Source organism: Schistocerca gregaria, chromosome 5 (genome assembly GCF_023897955.1).
Source record: "Schistocerca gregaria isolate iqSchGreg1 chromosome 5, iqSchGreg1.2, whole genome shotgun sequence".
Lineage (NCBI taxonomy): Eukaryota > Metazoa > Arthropoda > Insecta > Orthoptera > Acrididae > Schistocerca > Schistocerca gregaria.
Genome location: NC_064924.1, coordinates 61,832,088 through 61,857,573, shown reverse-complemented (window position 1 = coordinate 61,857,573; position 25,486 = coordinate 61,832,088). Strand labels below are relative to the sequence as shown.

The 25,486-nt window shown below is 42.7% G+C and overlaps 1 protein-coding gene and 1 non-coding gene across 2 annotated transcripts in view; both read left to right on the top strand.

Annotated features, from left to right (window-relative positions):
- Positions 1-25,486, top strand: part of LOC126272622 (E3 ubiquitin-protein ligase TRIM71) — a 299,315-nt gene that overhangs the window by 160,683 nt on the left and 113,146 nt on the right. The window contains exon 3 of the mRNA XM_049975581.1: positions 21,751-21,948. Within this exon, the coding sequence (XP_049831538.1) occupies positions 21,855-21,948 (94 nt within the window). The 5' untranslated portion in view covers positions 21,751-21,854. The remainder of the gene's footprint in view (positions 1-21,750; positions 21,949-25,486) is intronic.
- On the top strand, positions 2,596-2,724 carry LOC126274955 (small nucleolar RNA SNORA79). Its single transcript, XR_007550495.1, has one exon. It is a non-coding gene; the product is annotated as a small nucleolar RNA SNORA79 (small nucleolar RNA).

Here is a 25,486-nt window from a genome sequence, read left to right as displayed (position 1 = left end):
GTTCTTTACTCTGCACCTCACAAAGGCGTACGTAGTTTTCTATTGGAGGACATCATTGCTGGGAAGCTGCAATATGCCCTTTACTTCATTCAACGACCGAGTTATATAGCATACTCGGCATCTGCTCGAACGTAAAAGTTCTACTAGCTTATTATGGCGAGGCATTATCGTGGGTTGTTTCTCCTTGAGCTCTTGAGCTGTTCCTTTAAGCAGTGCAGAATCGTGCCACGTGCTCTGTAGAACTTTGTCCACTACCTGTATCTGCTTTCCTATTCAACCATTATCAAATGCTTCCGAACACTAACATAAAAAATCTATAATATGAATACAATAGAAGAAAAAGTAAGGTTTACATATGTGTTAAGTGCTCTGCCTCTACTTCTTTATCTACATCTACATGATGTCCTATAAAGCCTCCTTGGGAAACAACACTTATTGTCTCTGTTTTACTCGACGTCTTACTACGAACTATGATCTGTGACCGGAAATAACGAATCTATTCGTACGAGCGAGGCGATAATCCATAGGCACGCAATCTGTCGCTTGTGCAGAACGGCGTCAAAAATCCGTTTAGAAATTGCACAATTACAATATTTTCTGAATCCATGGTATGTCAATAAATAGTTTTTTTGGATGTAGTTAATGATGTCCGAACACAGTTTGTTCCAAAAATCTACTGCATATCGACCTTAGTGATATTGGTCTGTAATTCAGCGAATTACTCCTTTTACCCTTCTTCGATATTGTTGTAGCTTGTGCAACTTTGCAGTCCTCAGGACGGATCTTTAGAAGCGTAGATCGGCTGTACACGATTGCTAAGTATGTAGCTATTGTATCTGCCGACTTCGAAAGGAAGCTGAGTGGTATACACTCTTGACCAAGGCCTTAAGTAATTTAAGCTGCATGCTACACCGAGGATACGTGCGTCAAGTTACTCTAGTTGGCAGTTCTTGATTCGAATTTTGGAGTATTTACTTCGTATTCTTTTGTGAAGGAGTGTCGGAAAATCATGTTCAGTAAGTCTGTTCTCGTGGCTCTGTCATCAGTGACATCGCTATTGTTACCGGGCAATAAAGGTAGTGATTGCGTCTTGTCGCTGTTGTGCTTTACGTATGACCAGAATCTCTTCGTATTTTCTGCCAGATTTCGGGACACTTCCGTTGTGGAAACTATTAAAAGAATATCGCAATGAAGTTATATTTAGAACTGTTGAAAGTCTTCTCCAATCTTGGGGGACTTCGCATTCTTTTAAATTTGTCGTGCTGTTTTCGTTGCTTCTGCGACTATATTTCGAACCGTTTTGTGTACCATGGGTTTCCAGCACCATCAGTTATTAAGTTATTTGGTATATATCTCCCAGTTGCCGTCGATATTGTTTCATTGGAATCAAACCAGATCCGGTCTGCGCTTCCGTGGTCACATGGGGAGGCATGGAGATGATTTTAGAAAGGCATCAAGCGAATTTTTATCCCTTTTTTAATATATGTACTTCCATTCATTTTTTGCTGCTTTCACATGCCACGGTATTAAGTCTCGCTAGAACGACCTTGTGGTCGCTAATTTCTGTATCAGTCATGCTTTCTATTTGTGATTTAATTAGACTAGACCATAACAGTCCTCATAGTTATCAAGTCACACAGCAGGTTCCTGGCAGTCGTATCTTTTCATTTTTCAAATACATAAGCTGTGGGACACTACTTGTACAAAATGTATCCTATTGTTGTCGTATCGTTGTCGACATACTAGTTTCACTAGCAATGTTCTTAGGCACCACAGCCGTGTAGTTAAAAATGGCTCTGAGCACTATGGGACTTAATTGCTGAGGTCATCAGTCCCCTAGCACTTAGAACTACTTTAACCTAACTAACCTAAGGACATCACGCACATTCATACCCGAGGCATGATTCGAACCTGTGACCGTAGCGGTCTCCCGGTTCCACACTGTAGCGCCTAGAACCGCTTGGCCACTCTAGCCGGCGTTTAGTTAACTGTGTACAATCAACGCTGTGTTGTTTCAGAGATTCGCGAGTGAGTTCAAAACCTTGAAGAGGCGATACGCTATAAATTGCAAGACTAACTACACAAGAGAATCTTAACTATGTTCAAGTCGGTCGTGCGGTAGCGTTCTCGCTTCCCGCGTCCGGGTTCGATTCCCGGCGGGGTCAGGGATTTTCTCTGCCTCGTGATGACTGGGTGTTGTGTGACGTCCTTAGGTTAGTTAGGTTTAAGTAGTTCCAAGTTCTAGGGGACTGATGACCATAGCTGTTAAGTGCCATAGTGCTCAGAGCCATTTGAACCATGTTCAAGTCCACAGAAAATTATGTTCACAATTGTGCGTTACCGCTTAGCTTCAGAGGAGGAAAAAAAAAAAAAAATTCTCCACGGTCTTCCAAGCTCTTCGGCAGCTACACCCGCGTGACCCGCCGCTGGTAACCCCTATCGCTCTAGGCGCCAGTGCACAGGGTAATTAATTAATTGCTTGCCGAGAAACGAAAACAGCGGTAAAATTGACACGCGAGCCACCAATGTAGTGTTGAATAAAAATTCCTGCACCAGGCTTACTCAAAATAGTATGTAAGAGAGATTAAAATAATTTGGCAATTGTTCCTCGTGCAGTCCTTTCAGTAACTGCAGGATTTCAAATTGCCAAAGAGCAAATATGGATTGCTTCACCCAAAATTGTTCTATGTATAACACTGTTTGGCTTTGCGGATCCATACATTCATCATATTTCTTTATTTATAATTTGACTCTTGTTTAAGCAGTACTTTCAAACATTTCTCCTTAAAATGGTAGGGGGAGAGGGATGAAAGACCTAAAATTCTCTACAAAATCCACATTCTCCTTCCTATTTTGCTATTTCATTAATTATATTTGGCATCTATATCATTCTTCAGTGAATTTCGGCACTGTCTTGGTTCAATTGATAAAATTTTAAAATAAATCAGAAACTGTTGAGTACAACACATTACATATTTTACCTTCATCATTTTTAGATGTCTTATTTTATCTAAGTGGTATATTGACTGATTACCAATTATAGTTTTTAACACGGATTTTGAAACTTCCTGGGAGATTAAAACTTCTCGCCAGACCTAGACTCTAATTCGGGACCTTCGCCTTTCGGGGGCACTTGCTCTACCAACTGAATTATCCAAGCACGTCTAAGGATCTCAATTGTTAGAGAATTTGCTCACGAAAGACAGATGTCGTGAGTTCGGGTGTCCGTCCGCCACACTGGTTTAATCTGCCAGGTAGTTTGATATCAGCGACCACTCCGCTGCAGAGTGAATATTTCATTCTGGAACTGAAAGTGTACTGATAATAAATTAAATGATTGTCAACGTTCAGATTTACGGAACGCTGTTGTTGAAAGACGACACTGTTGGTACCCTGGACTCGCATTCGGGAGGACGACGGTTCAATCCCGGCTCCGGCCATTCTGATTTAGGTTTTTCGTGATTTCCCTAAATCGCTCCAGACAAATGCCGGGACGGTTCCTCTGAAAGGGCACGGCCGACTTCCTTCCCCATTCTTCCCCATCCTTCCCTGGTCTGATGGGACCGATGACCTCGCTGTCTGGTCTCCTTCCCCAAAACAAACAAACAACCAACCAACCAACGACACTATTGGTGACTGATAGGCACATATAAACTAGCGACGCTTTTTGGACTTCCCTTTTTTCTTACAGGCAGAGGAGTTTTGCTAATAGAGAACATACTCGCCGCAGCATGTGTGCAAATACGCAGTGTATGTAAACCTATGAGCACTGGGATACAGACTCCTTGATATTACATTTGTGCCATCTACGGTTACCCAGCCTATAGGGGAAGATATTTTGGTGTGGGACGGTGGCATGTATTGAAGGTGAAGTCCTGTTCGTGGTTTGTATAATTTGGACAAACGTTCATATAGCGCCATGAAGGGAATTCAGATCAGCATTGAAGAGGAGAGATCTCAAGTTAGAAGAAAAAGAAAAAAAAAAGTAGTTAATGGGCAACAGACGGAACTATATGGTAAACTTTGGGAACGTCTCAGCAAAATCGCATTGCCGTATTTGACATCAGCAGTAAAAGAATTTTTGGAATAAATTTGCTTTTTTGTGTCATCAGATTTAGTATGTCACTTGCTGAAGAGAAAGAAAGATGATTTATCTTCAGATCTCTAGTCCTGTGATAGTCAATGAGCTGTTAAACCCTGATATTTCGTGGTTTCTTCTGACGGTTGTAGGAAAATCTGGTAGTCTTGGATACTACATTGGCGGTACAATGTCGAAAATTAAGCAAAGCTCAGTATATACAATTAAAGACAGAAAACACGTTTAAAACTGAGACCTAAATCCGACGATCTCTCCTATGAGTTATTACGTGCATATTCTGTAGAGTCTTAGTAGTAGTTTGTAACTTTGTTTCTGGATTGAGCCGAAACAAATACTAGTCATATGTTTCATGTGACGCCTGTTGTGAAATATAGTTATCGTTATTTTTGATAGTATGGTTCCATGTGCCCATTCAATAAAACGATCGCAGGTTGGTCTAGTACAATATTCAGTGTAACAGTATGTGTTAACACAGAAAGAAAAACATGAGGGGCAGTTTGTGCCCCAGCAGTGATTCTGGGTCACCAGTGCCCTAGAACTTAAAACTACTTAAACATAACTATCCTAAGGACATCATACACATCCATGCCCGAGGCAAGATTCGAACCTGCAACCGTAGCAGCAGCAGCGCGGTTCCGGACTGAAGTGCCAAGAACCGCTCGGCCACAGCGGTTGGCTTGGGTTTTCAATCGATATGACTGTGTGAAGCAACGCACAGCTGACACTGCATTCGGGTATTACAGGATTGTTCTTCCAAGTCACCTTCATTAATTTGAATCTTCAACATTTGGAGCAAGCGTCTAGCCACCAAACCAATTACAAATTTTGCCAATCTGTATGCTGATTGGCCACTCAAAGAAGACACTTCTCCGTACGCTAAGGTGTCAGCAAACAGACCTCGATCGATTGTCACCTTACCCATCAGATCGTTTACGTATAGAGAGGAAAAGAGCAGTCCAATAGGACTTCCGTGGGCCACTGTTGATGCCCTGTGTCCGATGATCATGCCCTTCAGAAGAACGTACAGGGTTCTGTTGCTTCAAAAGTCTCAGACACACATCTGAGAATCTATTCCGTACGCCGCAATGTGTAACTGTCAATGATTTATGGAAGTGTAGACTAAGAGACAAAAAGACCTGTCAAGAAGGAACATGGAACAGAAATCGCTAGATGGTATGTACATGCACAGACGAAGAAATGATTACAGTTTCAAAAAAACTGGATGATAATTTCTCCGAGAGATCTTCACAAATTGTGAAAGTCAGTAAGCATTCTTCCATCTTTGGCCCTTAGGTGAGGAGTTATTTGTCTTGGCATCGACAGAGTTGTTGGATGTCTTCCGAGGGATATTGTGCCAAGTTCTGTCCAGATGGCGTATTAAATCTTCAGAATCCCGAGCTGGTTGGATGGCGTTGCCCATAATGCTCCTAACTATCCAGTAGGGGAGATATCCGGCTACCTTCCTGACCAAGGTACGGTTTGCAAGCACGAAGACAAGTAATGGGCACTTTTGCTGACTGTGGGATGACATTAGTTTGCCAGATACAAGAGCAGGATAGCTTTGCCTTTGAGGCTAACAAAACGGGGCGTAGAATATCGTTAACGTACTGCTGTGCTGTCAGGCTGCCGCGGATGAAAACCAAAGCGGCCCTGCTCTGCCGTGTGATGGTCGAGAGTCAGGTTGGTATCCTACGGCTGTCCTTGGCGACTCCAAACACGTCTTCAGCCTGGAATCTCATTGGAAGCAGAATTGTATTCGGTGGTGAGTCCCGATTCGAACTAAGCGAAGACGTGTTTGGACACACCCTGCATTATGTGTAGGGCTTTTCAACGAGCTCGGAATTTTGATAATCTAACGCGCTAATTTGACAGAACGTAGGAGGATGTGCAACAATGCAGTCATGGACTGTGCGGCTGGTCCCGGCGGAGGTTGGAGTCCTCCCTCGGGCGTTGGTGTGGGTGTGTTTGTCCTTAGGATAGTTTAGGTTAAGTAGTGTGTAAGCTTTGGGACTGATGACCTTAGCAGTTAAGTCCCATAAGATTTCACACACATCTGAACATTTGATGTGCAACAATTCTTACCAGGCAATGACAAGCCGAATAACTGCTTGCATAAGGGACAATGTAGTCAATAATGTACGTTAAAATTTTGCTGGAAGTGCTCCTGGTGTTTCAGAGCTCCTAACATCACCGCTAGAGATTCTTACTACTAACAGCATTCTGTAAGAAATGGGTTCACCGTAGTGTACTAATACTACGTTATACCAAAAGTTCAATGGCGATGATATTTTGTATTCACAGTAGCTTGGTTGCATTGAAACTGGCAAGAAATTAGTTCCCTATGGTAGAAAATAGGATTTGTGGAAATGTGCATCAGACAGTATGCCGCATGCAGTGTTTGTTCTGTTGCAAAAGTGGGAAGAATTGTGCCGCTTTCTCCTACTTCTCCCGTTGCACCGAAACAGAGTCTTGTCATGTGCCATGTCATCTTGTGCATTCACAATTGGACTTCGCTGCTACAGGAGGATGTTAATGATTAAGAGTACAAGCATATGCAGAAAGAAGAGCTGTTCTAGACATATCTTAGCACGAGGACGCACAGGTAGGGCAAATTAGAGACTATAAAATTTGTGTATGGTCTGGCCACAGAGGTTAATAAGGTAAGTGCAAGACAGTAAATAAAAAAGTACACAGATTTGCAGTAGGCCACTTACTGCTACCAGCAACTGGCAACCGGATATACAGGTAAGGCAAAGATTTGCAGTGTCGACTTGCTAACAGTTATGACCACTACCTTTTTGCTACTTACTAAGTGAACCCTTTACGTGCTGATAGGTTTTTGCAGTCGTCCCGGAATATTTAGAAAATACATCTCTATGAAGAAGCAACGCGTCTTGTGCAAGAAAGGAATGAATTAGAATGAAGAAAGAAGTTTTTCTAACGAAGGAGTTGAAGGATGTGCACACGCCCCTTCAGAGCGCGTGCTTCCCTCAAGGAAAATGCTGTACCATGATGAAACTAACTAGCATGCAGTCTTCTGCTTTACTAAGTATGGTAAACATGGAGGAATTACGCAGCGTATTGCCGCTGCCTCAGTGCTGCCGATGTCAGACTGCGATTCCTGCCACGGCGCCGTAATCTGTCACAGCTTTAGAGAGATCCCACCTGAAGGATGGATGAGATGATGATGGTTCTTCATAAGTACATTTGCTGCCATTCACACTGATGTAGGCTCGGCAACCTGTTGCCTTTGACAGTGTGTTAATGTGAATAATGCTAAAATTGATCAATTTTCGGAGTCTGCGTTGAACTATAGCTTATCGTATAATATACTGGGTGAGTTCCTCAGCAAAAAAACACGAGTTTAACTTTTGTCTTTTAATAATCAACGAAGTAATGATGAGATGTGCTCATTGATACTACCATAGAAAATAGTCGTAGCTTAACGTTGTCATCCAGACTATTTACAAAGCCGATGGAATGTCCTCGGATGCAAAGCCAAAATTTTACGTGTCTTTCATTTTGATTACCACGCGTACGATTGCTCTTCAGTTGTAACTTTCGTCGTCCATTCAGGCATGACTTCATTACTGCTCCTATAAGACACTCCCAACAAAGAAAATTCGTGCCCTTTTGTGTCGCGTATATATTATGAAGTGTTGAGTCACCCCGTGTACGTTCTGACCGAAATCGAAATATATTTAAAAATGACGTCAATTATTTCGGGAATGGTTGAAAACACGTTGAAGTCCGTCAGATAGACCATGTGTCGAGTTAACCTAAGCTAAAAGGGTTACATTCCTGAGTTGCGTCGCCGCTTTTCAAGGCTTAGGTCTCCAGTTAACCAGTTCCCTCTCGTTCATGAATATTGGTGAAAAATGTGCCGTTACTGTCTTGCGTACAACAGAAAAAACATTCTAACGTAATTTTTGCTATCTAAATTTAATTTGGTGCTTAAAAAAGGCATAGGGCGAGCGCGCAGCGAAATATTGAAGTTATCTCTTTTCTTTTTGGGAGTCATTCTGAACACCCAAGAGAATAGTATTCAGAAATCTTAGCATCGGAATTTTCATTGTTATCACTCTCCTGTAACCGCGTTCGATGGAAGTGACGATCACGTCGCCAGTAACGAGTTGCCACATTTTGAAAGGCACTGTTGGTGAAAGCGGTGTTACGGTGTCTCCGGCATGGCAGGAAGGCGCTCGACTGCAATAACTTGGGTGACTCAAGCTCCCGAGGACTGGCGTGTCTGTGTTCTCGGACAGATAGCGGTGCTGATAACTCCACAGTGCAGAATTCGGGACTATCTCCTCACTGGTCTTCACACCTTCCCCAGTCCTGCTTCATGCCGCTTATACTGGAGTAAAAGGTACTTGCCTTGAAACACTTACAGAAACAAAAACACCAATCGTAGCGCTGCCTTTTATATAAAAGGCCCTCGTAAGACGTAACGTGAACTCTTAAAGGCGTCGAAACGAGAATTTTGCTAATTACAGAACGCGCAGAGGAGGGTACAATTTCGTTGTATGGAGAATATTCCTACCTCTCGTATCATATAGCTTTTGAAAATAAGTGCAGCGATATGACGCTTGTTAATTTTGTCGTTGCAACTTTTCGCAATATTGTTAGAGGAATTTGCCGAAATTAAAAAGCAAAATCACCGGAATCACTGCGAAGGGAGCTCTCACCTGCAAGGCTCCGTCGTTACATGCTGCAAGAATATAGGCTTACGCTAGTACATCATCTACATAAATGTTTTACAAGCCACCGTATGGTGCCTGCTGGAGGGTACCTTGTACCACTACTAATTATTTTCCTTGCTGTTCCACCCGCAGCGAGAGAGAGAGAGAGAGAGAGAGAGAGAGAGAGAGAGAGAGAGAGAGAGAGAGAGAGACGACTGTCCATAGGCTTCCGTACGACCCTGATTTCTCTTAGCTTCGTGGATCTTACGCGAAGGCAGCAGAAATGTTTTGAAGTCAGCTTCAAATGCTGGTTCTCTAGAGTTTCTAAATAGTGTTTTGCGAAAAGGACGCAATCTTCCCTACAGGGATTCCCAATTGAGTTTATGAAACATCTGGGTAATAATCGCGTGTTGATCGAAACTGTGGTTCACAAATGTAGCAGCTCGCCTCTGAACAGCTTCGATGCCGATCATTCACCTTCCCTACCACCGCCCTTAGACGTTCCTTCCATTTGATGTCGCTTTGCAACGGTACCCCTAGATGTTTAATACACACACAACTGTCAAGCAGCACACTTTTAATGTTGTATTCGAAATTACGGGGTTGTTTCTATCCGACTCATCTGCACCAACCCAAGTTTTTGTACAGGCACCGCAATATTGTCAACAAACAGCAGATTGCTGCTCACCCTGCATCATATATGCATGTAGAGAAAAAGAGCGATCGTATCACTTTCCTGGGGCACTTCTGGTAACACCCCCACCTCTGACGAACACACCTCGGTTCTATCACTTGAGAAGCCATCGAGCCATTCGCATGAGTAGCTGGGAACGTACTCTGTATGCTAGGGTATTTGTTTAGTTCTGCAATGGGACAGCGACTCAAATGCTGGGAATGAATGTACCCGCTACCCTTCGTTCGTTGCTCGCAGGACATCATGTGAGCAAGCAGTGTTTCACACGAGCGATGCTTTCTACATCGTTGCTGACTTGTGGGCAGAAGCTTTTCTGTCTCAAATTCAGTATATCCGAACTGAGAATATGTTACGTAGACTGGTCCGTAATTTTGGGAGTTTGTTCTTTTACCCTCTTCTCGTACACAGCAGTAATCCGCGGTTTTTCCAGTAGCTTGGGATTTTCCCCTGGACGAGGGATTCGCGATGACTGCAAGCAAAGTATGGGGCCAATGCCGTAGAGCATTCTCTGTAAAACCGAACTGCAATTCCATCCGGACATGGTATTTCCTCTCGACCCTGTATATATGACTACAGAGCCAACTAAGACTGTGTCACACGGAACATCATGCTAACTTCTAGCTTATCCCAAGGGGTTTAGCACAACTATACCAACTTCGTGTACGTACTCACGTTTAACCGAAGAGCTTTTTGTGGAAACAAGTAAACAAACGAAAGGTTGTATACAGCGGTGGAGCCTGGCGGGAAACATCCACTTGGTGGTGTTTACGCCTTGATAACCGATTCGAGTCGCACTGCATCTGAATTTTACCTCTTATTTGCAAGTTTTTGTGAAAAGTTTCGTCGTCAAAGTGCTTTCCAATCGCTTTAAAGTGTTGTTGAAACAAGATGCAAAAGTATTTAAACCACACAACGAACTTCTGGTCTCTATGAGTACTATCGCTTCTGGAAACCTCGTTCTGTTGTGTTGAATTGTTCACGAAATAAAAAAGGTTTCTACGTCTTACGCGACGCACAATGTAATATCTCGTTCAATCGACGTTTAACTAGCAGTGTTCCTGTGCGAACAGGTCTGCCTCTCGGTACAGGAGCAGAGTTGTGAATATGCGCTTGTCTCACCGTAACTATGGGACGCAAGCAACACACTCAACAAACATCGTAGGGTAATATGTAAGAAATATCTTTAGCGACAGACAACATTGTGACTCTGGAGTAGGGGAGTAGGTTTGAATTGGGTAATGTCTAAATGGAAGGGCTGATGTTAGTGTCGCTCACTTTTCGGAGCTGGTACGCTGTGTGCAGTTTCCAGTCACTAGAAATGGAGGAGGGGCAAAGGAATGAGTGGAAACGCAAAGGGAATAATGAAAAACTAGGTTTCCATGCAGAATCCAATGACTTCTGGGGTCACATTTGCAACTCTGAAGTCAAAGTTGCGTCAAATAGAATGAAGAATAATTCCCAAACCTTTTTAAAAGGAACTAAACCAACTTTCTTTCCTTTTTCGTGTTATAAATTGGAATAAATATATAATTTGAGATGTAGCTAGTTCTACCTTCAAATAATAAGCTGTTACAGTCGTTACTGCCTTTCTTAATTACTGAAATACGGGTGACGTCGATTTGAGGGCGTTTCTGCGGGGAGTTAACGAGTTTGACTCATGATGATGTGACTAAGGATATAAATGATCTTAAAGTTCCAGAATGAAATCTTCGCTCTGCAGCGGAGTGTGTGCTGATATTAAACTTCCTGGCACAGTAAAACCGGATAGAGACTCGAAATAGAGACATTTACCTTTCTCGTGCAGTGCTCTACAGACTGAGCAAGCCAAGCATAACACACGACCCGTCCTCACTGCTTTACTTCCGCAGGTACCTCATCTCCTACCTTCCAATCATCACGGAAGTTCTCCTGCGAAACTTGGACTAGCATTTCTGGAAGGCAAGATATTGCGGAAGTGAAGTTCGGAAGGTAGAAGATGAGGTACTAGCAGAAGTAAAGCTGTGAGGATGGATCGGTTGTCGCGGTTGGATAACGGAGTCGGTAGAGCACTTGCCCGCGATAGCCAAAGGTCCCGAATTCGAGTCTCGGCAGGGCATACGGTTTTAACCTGCCAGGAAGTTTCTCTTGAAATTAATGTTGCCCATACTTCGGTAATATAGGAAGACAAGGCACCTGCAGATGCAGGGCAATTAATCTGGCGATTCGCATTTTCATTGCATTTGTAACGGTAGTTGGCTCAACGTAAAAAAAAGTTTGTAATTGTCGCCTGAGCTCTTCGTTGGTGTGAAAAAGTAAATCGAATGAAGCGTTTCTGAAGTCCTAATGAAATTGATCGAAAATAATACAAACAGTACCATAGAAGAGATGTCTAAACAGTTCCCAGCGTAGCGACTGCAGTAACTGAATCGTGTATTGGTTCCACACGTGAGTGTAGTTCATGGATCAGCACAAAAGATGTTCCTCTTTCGCTGACTGCACTATTGCACTTGGCATGATAGGGACCTTCTCTGACCAGTATCGGTTGTTCCATAAGAGCAAAGCGCGGGATTTTGCACCGTGTGGTGCTTCATCCGTCCCCCGGGTCGCTACATTGGCAATTGTTACTCACCGCACCAATGTTAAAGGACGTTCAGAAGACTTCGGGCAATTGCTTACACTACCAACAACCCACTACCAGATTGCTCGTTACGGCAGGTCCACTCATTAGACAAAGCAGACCATGAATCATCTCGCGCAGCACTGGCTGCCTCTCAGTACATTACACTAGCCATAACTCCGCAGTCGGAGAATTACGACCGCCACTTCCTGTCGATACAACAAGGTTGCTTTGGACTAGAGCTGATCAGCAAGTGTGACAAACTGGCGAACAAATGGGACTTTCCGGCTTGTGTGCTCGCTCTGGTTATCGCCGGCACTATCGTACGAGGCGGCGAGCAAATAGAACAGCGGCCCGACGGAATACAGGACGCGGCCGTCTGGTCAAAGCTAGCGGACGGAATTTCACGTTACTGGTTTAGATATTGTCACGCTCGCACGTGCGCATGAGAACAGAACGGAAAGCAAAACACATGTTTTTGTGGGCGGTTCTATGCAACATCTAATCTCCAGAATCGTTTAGAACCATACAGCAGCGATTGCGATAACAATGAAGGACAAACTGAAGATGTCTTAAAAGTACTTCTGTTTATAACGCACAGAATCGTCTGAAAAGGACACTGTTTAACCAGAGATTTCTCTTTTTTTGTGGAGAAAATGGTTACTAGTACAAGGAGTATGGCAATGATTGATATACTGTATGAAGAAAGTTCATGACTAGCTCACCGATACCCAGTCTCATCGGAAAGTATTCGGGCATTACTATGTGATGCGGAACTGACCACTAGACGTCATTGGATGAGGATCCGCGATTATAAAAGGACGTGGAGTGGTATTGTGTTGTAAGTAGGGAAGCAGTGCTTGCAAAATTGGTCAGGCGAACAGGGGCTCCGGAAGTGGACTAGGCACCGGATATCACCTGAGTAACAAATCCGTCAGGAACATTTGAACCTTTCCCAAGTCGGCTGTTGATTGTGTGACTGTGGAAGGCAGCAAAACAAAGGCCAAGCAACCTTTATGTACTGACGGATAAGTTCCTTCGAGCAATACGGAGGGCGACTGTAAAATATAGCATATCAGCGAGAGGCATCACGGGTTAGTTCTCAAGTTCTGCCTGCAGTCCGACTAGCACAACTTAAATTGGAAAGAACACAGAAAATTTTGTTGCGAAGGCGGTCCAAAGACTACGTTTCATTGGTAAAACACTTCGAAGGTGCAACGTATCTACCAGAGATTGCCTACACTAGTCTTGAAAGTCTTCTTCAGGAGAACTACTGCACGGTGTGGGATACTTACCTGATAGGATTACAGGAGTACATCGAGAAAGTGGAAAGGGCAGCACGTTTCGTGTTATAAATATATAGGGGAGTGTGTGTGTCACGGAAGTGATGATTTGGGGTGGACGTCATTAAAACAAAGGCGTTTCTCGTTGAGGCGAGCTGTTCTCACGAAATTTTAAGCATCAACTTTCTCCTCCGAATAAGAAAATATTTTACTTACGCCGATCCCATGGGAAGAAATGATCATGATGATAAAACACTGGTAGGTGTGAGTTTATCCGCGCACTGTTAGAGAGTGGAATAATAGAGGATGTGAAAGTGGTTCGATGAACACGCTGACAGGCGCTTAAGTGTGTTTTCCAGAGTATCGATGTAGACGTAGCACAATGACTGTGCATAGTGACGTAAAATTGTCGAGCAGCTCCTCATGAGCTCACATATTACGTAGTCGGTGGTAAGCAGCGTTTGAGGTGGTGTAATGTGGAATGCCACTGACCAGTGGATGACTGGCAGCCGGCGATTTGCACTGATGAATCACGCTGTGTGTTCTGTGGTAAGCCAATGGAATGGTTTGAGTGCAGTGAATACCTGAAGAGCGTTACCTGCCATCATACATAGTGCCAACAATACAGCACGGAAGAGGTTGCTCCACAGTGTGGGAGTGTTTCCAAGGGTTGGGGGCGTGGTCCCCTAAGTATGCTTAAGAAAATGCTAATGTGATAAGATGTTTAATACATTTTACTGCGTTGTTCAGTGTGTACAGAACAACTCGAAAAAGACGGATTGTATCTCCATTACAATGCAACCTGTCGTAAAGCAGCATCTATGAGGTATTGTTTTGTGGACAATATTGGACTGCACTGCGCAGAGTCTCGTCCTGAACCCAATGGAGCACAACTGTGATTAGTTCGTAGCTTTCACTCGAGACTCCACTGTTAAACATCACGATCTTCTTCGCCCTCTTGTAGAATAGGCTCCCCCACTTCCACAACATTTTGTCATCTCATTGAAAGTGTCTCCACCAACAATCGAAATGTCACAAAAGGGCATGATGGACACACTCCATTTTAATGACCATTAATAGGTGTCCGGATACTTTTCATAAGATTCTGTACTTCCTCTAAATGACGCAGTCTCTCTTAAATTTGCAAACTGCTGATTTATATTTATCATATGTTTAAGAAGCATACGGAGAAGCCATTTGAAATGAATGTTGTTTCAAAATATCCGCCTTTCTCTGATCTCTTGATGGTGGTAGTTAGATCTCCTTATCATGCTGAAGAAGCGCGCATTCTACAGAATCTGAAATAAAACAGCGCAGGAGGTAGCTCGTGGTTTTCTCAGCAGATGCTGGAATAACAGAGCGACTTTGATGCTATTATTAGTGTTCGCCGGTACGCTGAAGCACTATACTTGATTTGGACGTTATTGAATAAGTACAATCTATAATCATCTTCGCATAATCATTGCAACCTACATCCATTTCAACCTGCTTACTGTGGGGTGACGAAAGTCATGAAATAGTGATACACACATACAGATGGACTGATGACGATAGATGTTAAGTCCCATACTGCTCAGAGCCATGTTGAACACATACATATGGCAGCAGTAACGCGTACACAATGTATAGAAGGGCAGTGCGTTGGCGCAGCTGTCGTTTGTGCTAATGTGATTAATGTGAAGAGGTTTCCGACGTGATTATGTCCACTCGACAGGAATTAGACGCATAGGACATTCTGTTTCGGAAACTGTTAGCTAATTAGATATTCAGACATCCGCCGTATTGAATGTGTGCCGAGAGTACCAAATTTCATGCATTACCTCTCACCACGAACAAAGCAGTGGGTAACAGCCTTAACGACCAAGAGTATTGGCGTTCGCTTAGAGTTGTCGAGTGCTAACAGACAAGCAACTCTGCATGAAATAAGCGCAGAAATGTGTGGGACGTACGACGAACGTATCCGTTAGGACAGTGCAGTGAAATTTGGCGTTACTGGGCTGTGGCAGCTGGCCACCCACGCGAGTGCCACTTCATGTTCCCAAACAATTGTGGGATTGTTATGGACGACAATGCGTCACGTTCCTCAGGTCACAATCGTTCGCGATGGGATTGAACATTTTGGACAGTTCCAGCGTATGATTTGGCCACAAAGATCGTCCAACACGATCGCCATCGAACGTTTATCGGACATACGTGAGAGGTCAGTTCGTGTGCAAAATCCTGCACCGGCAATACTTCCGCTATAGGACGGCTATTGATCCAGCAGGGCTCAATATTTCTGCAAGGGACTTCCAACGACTTGTTGATTCCGTGTCAAATCGAGATGCTTAACTATGCCAGGCAAAAGGTGGTCCGACACAACATTAGCAGATATCTCATAACTTTTGTCGTCTCAGTGTAGTATACTCTGGCTTTGGGTCTCCAATTTTTACATTCCCCCACTCTGCTACATACCAGAGTAACTATACTTTGATGCCACAGAATGTCTCCTATCAGACGATCCCTTCTTATAGCGAGGCTTCCCTTTCTCCCAGATAGTCAGTAACTGTACAGTAATTATTCGATCTACTGGACTAACCTTGTGTGTTCTCCTGTAGCACCATAATTAAAAAGCTTCTATTATCCTTTCGCATGAACTGTTAATCATCCGCGTTTCACTCCCCTATAAAAAATTCCTAAACCTTAAATTAATAATATGTAAACATCTTAATAGAGAAGTTCTATGTGCACAGATTGCAGTAGATGCATATAGACAGAGTACTAGTTTCGGCAGTTTAAATTGCCGTCTTCAGATCATACATACACGAACCATTGTGCCACTCACTGTAGTACACTGTCATCTAGTCATAAACGTAAAGAGCACTACACAACGGCACAGTGGTTGATGCATGTAGATGACACGAAGATGGCAATGTAAATTACCCACAAACTACGTGCGTTTATTTCGATCCGAACAAAGCAAGCTTCTCTACTAAAAAGATCACGTATTTCGGATTCAGAGATTGCTTCCTCTTCTGCTGACAGGTAACCACCTTATATTTATATTACATATTAAGAGATTCGTCTCTTTCAGAACCACTTTGCAATTGCCAGTCTGCGTTTTATATCCTCTACACAGGCAATCGTCCCTTAGTTTGCGGCCCACACGGGTCTAAGACCTTGTCTCATTTCTTTAACAAATTCTTTCAAAGTTACATAATTTAAGTAGATTAATCAATTATTCTCGGTTTACACTGGTTGATATTCGTTTTAAAACATTTCTTCCAGACACTATCCATTCCGTCCGTTTGATCTTCTACGCCCTTTGCCGTCTCGGACAGAATTAAAACGACATTGGCGCACCTCAAAGCTTTCATTTCGTCTAACTTGGCGATGCCTTTCTTAGTTGCCGATACACAGACGAGAAATTAACTGGACAACAGTTCCACGTAAATGTCAGATGCGACCAAAGACGACAGTCGATGAGATAGCATTTTTAGGTTCCGTATTTCAATCGGTAAAAACACAACCCTTTTAGGATCACTTCGTTTTCCGTCAAAGACCCTTTTTGGGATAGACGTATCAAGTTCAAATTTGACATACTGAGGGGTACGGTCCCTTCACGGTGCGGAAAAAAAAATCTTCTAAATCAGTGCGGTCGGAATATACGGCAATCATCAAAACTTATGTGGTAATTCCCGTTGACATAGAACATGACATTTGGCAAGAAATCAGGTTAAGAAAATTTTTAAATTGTGATTGTATCACGTTAGAAACTTTTTTCCATTAGAGCTTACATTGCATTCTACATCCATTGTAGGCATAATAGAAAAATATTACCATAGGGAAATGGAAGGTGTAGTCATGTTTGAGTGAGTAAACAAAAATACTTTGTTATCCACATATGTAAATTGAAGTCCCATGCTCCCTTCTTCCTGTATCTCCCTGCTAGTCTGAGGAGCAACTTTATAGTTTTTGATATTGTCTTTGAATTTCTGGGAGCAGTATCTTGCCATCATCAATTTCGGTGACAGGCAAAAATCGACGAGATTCTAGATGCCCCGGTGAGGATGAACTATGCCTGATTTAGTTCGTATGGAACCCCTCATGCGCGGGTCCTACTCGCACTTGGTCGTATTTTATCTTTTTTATGTTCACGCGTTTACGAAAAAACAACAGTGACCAGTTCAGTCGCGACAGAAGCCACCTGTCCCGTTCGGACATACAGTCGCCTTTAGCAACGTGTGGCAGGCCGTCTTTTGTAAGTGTTGGGATTCCCTTTCTGGATAAGTCTTGGGAGGGTTAGAACTCTTTCCTCCCCACCCCCTTTTCCGCAGGCTAGCAGACAGCTACGGTACACACGCGGTCGTGTTATCGCGCCGAGATCGGACTTAGGAACAAAGCCCTACGCGAGGTCCCGCCGTGTCGCTCAAGACTCGTGGCGTGTGTCGTCCACCGTTAGGTTAGCACAGTGGCGGGGGAAGCGTGTTGGGTTGGGACGGGTTATCGGATTGGCCGGCCACCACTGGACCGCCAAGTAAGACGCTCGCTGATTGGCCTGGAGCGCGCCTGGTCAGTTGGCGAGAGTCTAGTCGTTGTTCCACCAGCGTGTCGACAGGAGCCGTCAGTCAGTGAACCATCCATCCATCCACCCACCCGTTCAGCCGTCTCGCCACCGACTCTGAAGACTGCCGACTACAGCACAGCCCCACGGCCGACGCCCGCGCACGCGAGGTAAAGCACTGTGTTAATGTCGCCCGTCCACAGCACTTCTCGTCTTTCCCGTTGCTGCTAAGCTTCTGACGTGCCCTCTGTGTACTATGGAACTCTCTTCGTGTAATGTGCCATTAAATTGCGAGGATGCAGTCCAGCGAACTCGGTTTTCTTAGACATAGGAGTGGGACCAAGTGTGTCATGACTCACTCCCAGAATGTCCGAAATATACTCGGCCCAAATATTTGCAGAATTAATATTTGCACGGCTACGTGGACGAAAGTGAATGGCCGATTGAGTTCATCGTGAAAAATTGAAACTGCACGCTATGGATAGTATAAAATTTACTGCGAAGTGTACTTCCTGTTAGCTCTTAAATAAGACAGTACCCGCGACCATTTCAACAGAATAACGTAGTATTCTTAACAGAAAAGTTTATTTTCCCATCGCAAAATAAATATCTGGGTAAATAAACGTTACTAGTAAGAATAATAACCATCTAAATTAAGAGATCACTCTTCTGCTGACAATGTTATGTAACTACTTCAAAACTGCAGTTGCCAAAAAGGACCAGTTATGATTATTGGATTATTCATTCTGCTCCGATTATGGCTTTCATATCAATTCTTATAATGAACGAAACAGAACATTGACGCATATACGTGTTAAAAGTACTTCATGGGTCTAGAGGAATGTTAAATATGGCGTGGGTCTAGAGGAATGGTAGATATGAGTCATCGGCTTTGGCCAGTGATTTCAAGGCTGCTGTGACCTCATGTTTTGGTGCGTATTTTGAACAGCAGTTTTGCATAGTGTTACATTCTATCGATAGTTCGTTAGTTTATAGAAAAAACTAATTTATCTTCAATGTTTACCAGAAACGAGTCTTAGCTAAACAGTACTGTGGAACTGACCACCGCTCTTGTTGGCGAGCTGTTAGTTGGAAAAAATACGTATTATCCCTGCAATTTCTACGTATTCTAGTTTGGCCGGATATTGACGTTTCTGATGTTCAAAGGTTCCTTCTTGTCATTTCTCTAGTTAATTTGTTCAACCATAATGATCGTTTATCTGAATATATATTTATTAATATATGTAGCGATGACAGGCTGATACTATTTAATTCCTACGATATACGTAATTTTACTGCTGCTGTCGAACGCACACGAGTTCCGCGAGTTGTGTAGATGCCCACTCTTCAGTTTTCGCTGATACAGCACATTAACGTTTGTTATTCATATATATAGCAATTTGTATGGTTAAATAATACAAATGATTTAGTCTAAAATGTGGAATTGTTCATATTGCTGAAATTTTTATTTTGCGACAGCTTAATTAAGCGTAATTTGTGTACAATGAATTTTTGTTCAGACGATAGATGAATTGCGTGCATTTTGTAGATGGCCCTTTAAGTTTCTGCTGTTATAGCATCTTGGCCTTCTCATTGAGATACACAGCATTTTCTGTGGTGAAATATTATTGATTCCGACTGTAGTGTTAGTCACAGACTGCTGTTAATTATGCAGGTTTTATGGACGGCCCCTTATTAACTATGCAGCTTAGCGTTCCTATTACCGCTGTTTGTGGCAGTTTGGCGCTAGTCTTGTTGCGGCCGTCATTGTGAAATCTACGAACATTTCTGTTTTGTGACAGTCTGATCTGAAGTAATTTGTATAAAATCAATTTTGGTACTGACGACAGACTCTCACGAATGATTTCCATTGAGTAGAATCCTGGCATTTCTATTATGACCGGTAGTCTATCCTGATGTTTAGATTTGGTTGCAAGGCAACAATGTGGTTGAGATCTGACGATACCTACGAACGTGACAGCGAAAGTACTGTCGAGGAAACACTGATTTGTATCGTAGCTCATAGTCTAGGTTATGATGTAATGCAACTACTTGGTTGAGATTTCGCGAAGTAAAGAATGTCATAGCGAAAAGCCTGTCTGTGTTTACACTGATCTGTATCGTAGTAAGAGATCTAGGTTATGTCAGAATCCGACATACTTTTTTTTTGTGAAAGCCAAGAAAACTACACGTATTGTCTGACGTGTAGCGCAGCCTGAGTCTTAGGTGAAGTGTAAAAATTTCATCGTAAGTTCTCGAAGGAAACGAATTCCAACACGAATGCACGATTTCCTGTGGAGATATATGATCTACCTTGCAATAACATATTTGTATTTTTGATTTTTGCCGAATATTTGAATGGTGTGGATCAGTTAAGACTTAATAATACAAAATACTGGCTGACATTATATACGAACGAGTGGCGTGATTCTCTAAGGATTGCGTATACACGCGATGCCGAAGACCAGTATCGAACATTCCTCTTCACCCTACTTGACATCTACAGTCCGAAAGCTCCATAGTGTGTAGTATATGGCGTTTTGTGTTACGCATTCGGTGTCGTCGCCCGACTTTTCTGCTTCGCGCGCGAATGTTTCCCTCGAATTCAACGGTACACCACCTCGTGACGTTCAACGTCGATCTTCTAGCACTTGCTGAAGAATTTCAGTTAGTATCTCGGTGAGATTTTCACTGTCATCGTTGTTCCAGTACTTGAAAGTTAGTCGTGTGTATACAGTGGGTGCTCGAAGATACGTGGCAACCGTATTATTCGCTCTACTCAGCAGTCTTCCGTAGGCCATTAAACAACGATAAGAACAAATCCCAAATTCCTATACAATTAGTCCACTATAAATAAGTTACATTATTATTGTTATTATTTTTATTTTAATTTTACAATATTCTTTAGAATGCATTGCCTTTTAGCCTAGTACAGAATAGGATTGACGTTGCTACGAGACAATAGATTATATCATTTCTTAGGCCGTGCGGTTCTAGGCGCTGCAGTCTGGAACAGAGTGACCGCTACGGTCGCAGGTACTAATCCTGCCTCGGGCATGGATGTGTGTGTGTTGTCCTTTGGTTAGTTAGGTTTAATTAGTTCTAAGTTCTAGGCGACTGATGACCTCAGAAGTTGAGTCGCATAGTGCTCAGAGACAATTCTCATTTCTTACCTGCATCATGACTGCCCTTTAAAGAAACCTCACAGTTTTAAATTTAAGTTTTTCTAAATGGAGTGAGCAATTCCTTTGTCAGTTCCTGTAACGTGATCCTGATGAATAAACCAGAGTATCAGAATTCTTGGTCTGGCTTTGCTTCGTCCATGTCGCCTTGTTGACGAGGCTACGCGGAAAGTGTAGTTTAATAAAAATATTCCTTTGGGAACGGTCTCCCGCATATTTCCAGTCAGGCATTAGATTTCTCCAATGCGAGCAACTAAATTTCGTACTTGCTAGACAAGACTACCGATTCCCAACTAATATTTACTCATAGAATTTTAATGTGGTAGTGCTACGTTGCATACTCAGTACCTAACGGCGTAGTTAACATTACAGACTCGGTTTTTGAGTCGCCTATTTTTAGATAATACTGTCAGTTTTGTCGCAGTGTGGTTTGTATCAGAGCTTGGAAAAAATCTTATTTATTTGAGAGTTTTCACATAGGGAACAGAGGATTAAGAAGTCCTCTCGTTGGTTGAGAATACATTTAATTATTTATTTATACATTTATTTATTCGTTAAGATTGTTGATGCACTGGGGTCTTGGAGAGGTTAACATGACGCTTGGCCCTTATTAACCTACGCCGGTCTTCTCTGCAGTCCTAACCATGTCCTCCGCTGTGTGTTTTCTGCAGATCCGCGCAGTGTCCGTGTACTAGAGTGCTGTAAGCTGTAGTCGGACAGCGGTGCCAGACTTCAGTTAGACCCTTACACTAACGGGTAACCAACCACCCTTACGATGTTGTCACCCACAGGGGACCGCTCTAAGCGTAGGGGCGCGCCCGCAGCGAGAGCACTTCGTGGCACAGGCCACTTCCTGCGCCCCTCTTCAGGTAATGTATGTTTACGGATAGGTTAGAGTGTATGATTTCTCCCGTGCCTCTCTCACTACAGGTTCGTTCGGGTAAAGCTATCACACAGAGTGAAACCGTTATCAAACTGTACTGTACTGTACTGTACTGTACTGTACAACGCAGCTTCTCGTTACTTTCGACCGTCAGAACGCCTTCCGTTTACTCTGACACACATTTCGCGCGTTTTCTTGTCTGCCACCTTCAGCTCCAGTTCACACCTTTGCTCTACTCACGTTGCTCAAATGTTTCTCACTTAAATAATGAAACAGTGCACCTTGCACAATTTGTTTCGTGTTTTGCACTACGCGTTTCGACAATTTGTTTTCATTGTGAAGTGTAAGTATTTACATAAGTACTTTCAGTGGTGTTTGTGTGTTGTGGATCTCTTCCACTGTACTGTGCCAAAGCTTCTTTTAAGGTTTTAAGGTGACGTACTACGCCTACTACATTATGTAGAAAGACACAAGGTGTGAAATTTAACGAACAGTGTGTGTGTGTGTGTGTGTGTGTGTGTGTGTGTGTGTGTGTGTGTGTGTGTGTGTGTCCTGAGGATGATTTAGGTTAAGTAGTGTGTAAGCTTAGATACTGATGACCTTAGCAGTTAAGTCCCATAAGATTTCACACACAAATGAACCTAAGGAATAAATGAGAGTTGGATTATTTCTCAAAATACTGATTATGATGAATGAAATTGAGTCAAACGCTTCTGCTTTTCATTTGAGATCGGCACTTCTTCGGACAAAATGTTAACTGAAGTAGTTCTTAATTATTCCTGACACCACTTTCTTCAGCAACATTGTTCTCTTTCTCATATTTTGATTGCACCCACATGACAGATTTGATAAGCTTGTCTGATTTTGGTAAAACAAATTTTGTTACTGATTGACAATACATTGCCTTTATAATTAGTACCAATGTTAATAAACAATGAAGTAAGCGCCAAGACGTTACAAATGCTAGAAATTACTTAATTTGCAGAAAAATCATCGTTAGTTTAGTTGGTTCAGAGTGACTGCAATGTGTCCACTAGTTATGAATCTGTTATGTAGCTTCCATTCACTAATTTATGTGTAACAGCATAGCATACTTATTCCTACCTGTGCCACCACCCTTCTAAACGTGCCACTTTAATGTGTACGTGTCATTTATAAGCAATAAATATGGTATGTGGCCCCAATTATCGACTGTTGTTCGGATCCTTGTATGGAAGAGAGAAAATATGTTCACTTTGAAACAACTTAAGAGGATAGAGAGATATTTTTCCATTTGATACCAAAGGTTTTATATATGCAGAAAAATCTCTCGAGGGAATAAAATGACATTAGATTGTATAACGTTTTGACAAGGCTAACATGTACCGTTCGTTTAAAACGCTAGCAGGAACGTAGTACTTACTTCCTTCAACGAGAATGCTTGAGAGACTGGACACACAACGCTGTAGGCGTGTGCGCGCTTAGCTCTGTGGTATTAAACGTTTTGGAGCAAGCCAGAAAAATTTCCTGTGATCGGTCGAAACTAGTCGCAACCGTCCACTGGCCGCCACTAGAACAGTTTCATCCAGCCACAAGCTACGTGAACTGAGCGAAGTCCTGCGCCGAACGCATTCGTGCGGATCAGGGGCTGCAACTCTCTCGAGCGAAACTTACAGTGGTCAAACAGAGGTAATAATTTCGTTACTTCAGCGGTAGTTTCAAGCGTCAGAAAACAGGCGTTGCTGCGAATGCACAGCAATCAACATTTTTTAAGAAAATGGCATGCCGAGGTAAACAGATACATCAAACATATGTCGAAAGGCCCTAGTTTCTTGTGTAGCTCGGCATTGTTAAAATCAGAAAAAAATCGACGTCGGTGCATAAACACCTTGCCTTCACTCTCTGAAGATATTTTCTTAACCTTGTACGTTACTAATGCTATGGTTGCACTTGCGTAGTAGTCATGTCTCCCGAAAGCACTTGTAACAAGGCGACTGTTATAGGAGAACAGTAGTGTGTTGGCCGTATTTTGTGTTAAGTTTTATATTCGAATTCCCTGACATAAAGGAAGTATTTTATAAAGGCACTTTCTGTTGTATGAACACAATCACTTGTTTTATGCTTTTCTTTTTACTGTTGCCTCGAACAGGCTTAGGTAGTCTGAATATATAGACACGAAAATTTGCAATAATTGAATAGTAGAAAACGGGTTCTTTCCTATGTATCTCTTAGCTTTGCTCTGTTCATTGCTCTTTCGTGAGTGGGAATGTTGTCTGGGCTAGCTGGCCGGCCGGAGTGGACGAGCGGTTCTAGGCGCTACAGTCCGGAACCGCCCTACCGCTACGATCGTAGGTTCGAATCCTGCCTCGGGCATGGATGTGTGTGATGTCCTTAGGTTAGTTAGGTTTAAGAAGTTCTACGTGACTGATGACCTCAGAAGTTAAATCCCATAGTGCTCAGAGCCATTTGAACCATTTTTTTTTTTTTTTGGGCTAGCTGGAGAGAGCAAACAACGTGTATTACGCTATTAAACATGGTAGTGTCAACCGTCTCTGGTCTCAAGCTGTTTTATGCACTGAGTCACTCTTAATTGTTGTTGAACACAAGAAAGTTATATTCTAGAGAGTTCCAAGGGAAATTAATCTGCTGCTATCAAATAAACTTAAAGGAATGCATCCGGGTGACGACGCCGACAACCGCAGATATTTCGACAGGAACACACCCTGCCATTTTTCAAGGCATAACTGAACCGACTGAGCGGCGGGCAAGAGAATTTAATACCCCGATTTGCGGAGTTTCTCTGCGTACTGAGGATTTAAATCCCCTTGCCTTGCGCTCAGTTGCTCCAGTTGTGCATTGAAAATGACAGGGTATGTTCCTGTCGAAATACCTGCGGTTGTAGACGTCGCCACCCAGATGCATTCCCTTACGTTATTTCAACATCACACACGCCGGGAGAAACTCTGGTATCAAATCCACCACCTCATTAAATCATGTCAGTTGGGAAGCGTAGCAACAGCACCGTAACGATTCTAGGAACGTGTGGTGACCATTGATGTGTAGATAACAAAACTGTTCGCAAACTGACATAAATTATTAACCAGATAAAATTTATTACAATGATGAATCACGGTACGCTGCCAATCTACAATCTACGAAAACTGACTATACGTAAATCTAAGAGCTAAATGATAAATAAAAAGTAACTGGAAGTCTTTTGAAGGTACCAGGCGGTAAACATGTGGCCGAAAAAGTTGTTCCGTCGAAGGTAGATATGTAAAAGAAATCATTTATTCTGTTAACCCTTGGAGCTCCAGTTTGTTTCTGCGCAGCTCAACATTTTGTTCATTTTGTTTTGAAGTACCAATGCCTTTAGCAATGAGACAACGCCAGACTTGCTCCACATTGTCACTTCATCAAAATGATAAACAGTTACTAGGCGAAAGGGATCAGAAGCTCCCACGTCAAAACTGGCATGCAGTACGTAATTAACGCTTACGTACTATAGTCTTTTTTCTGCAATCAACTTCAAATGTCATTGCAAG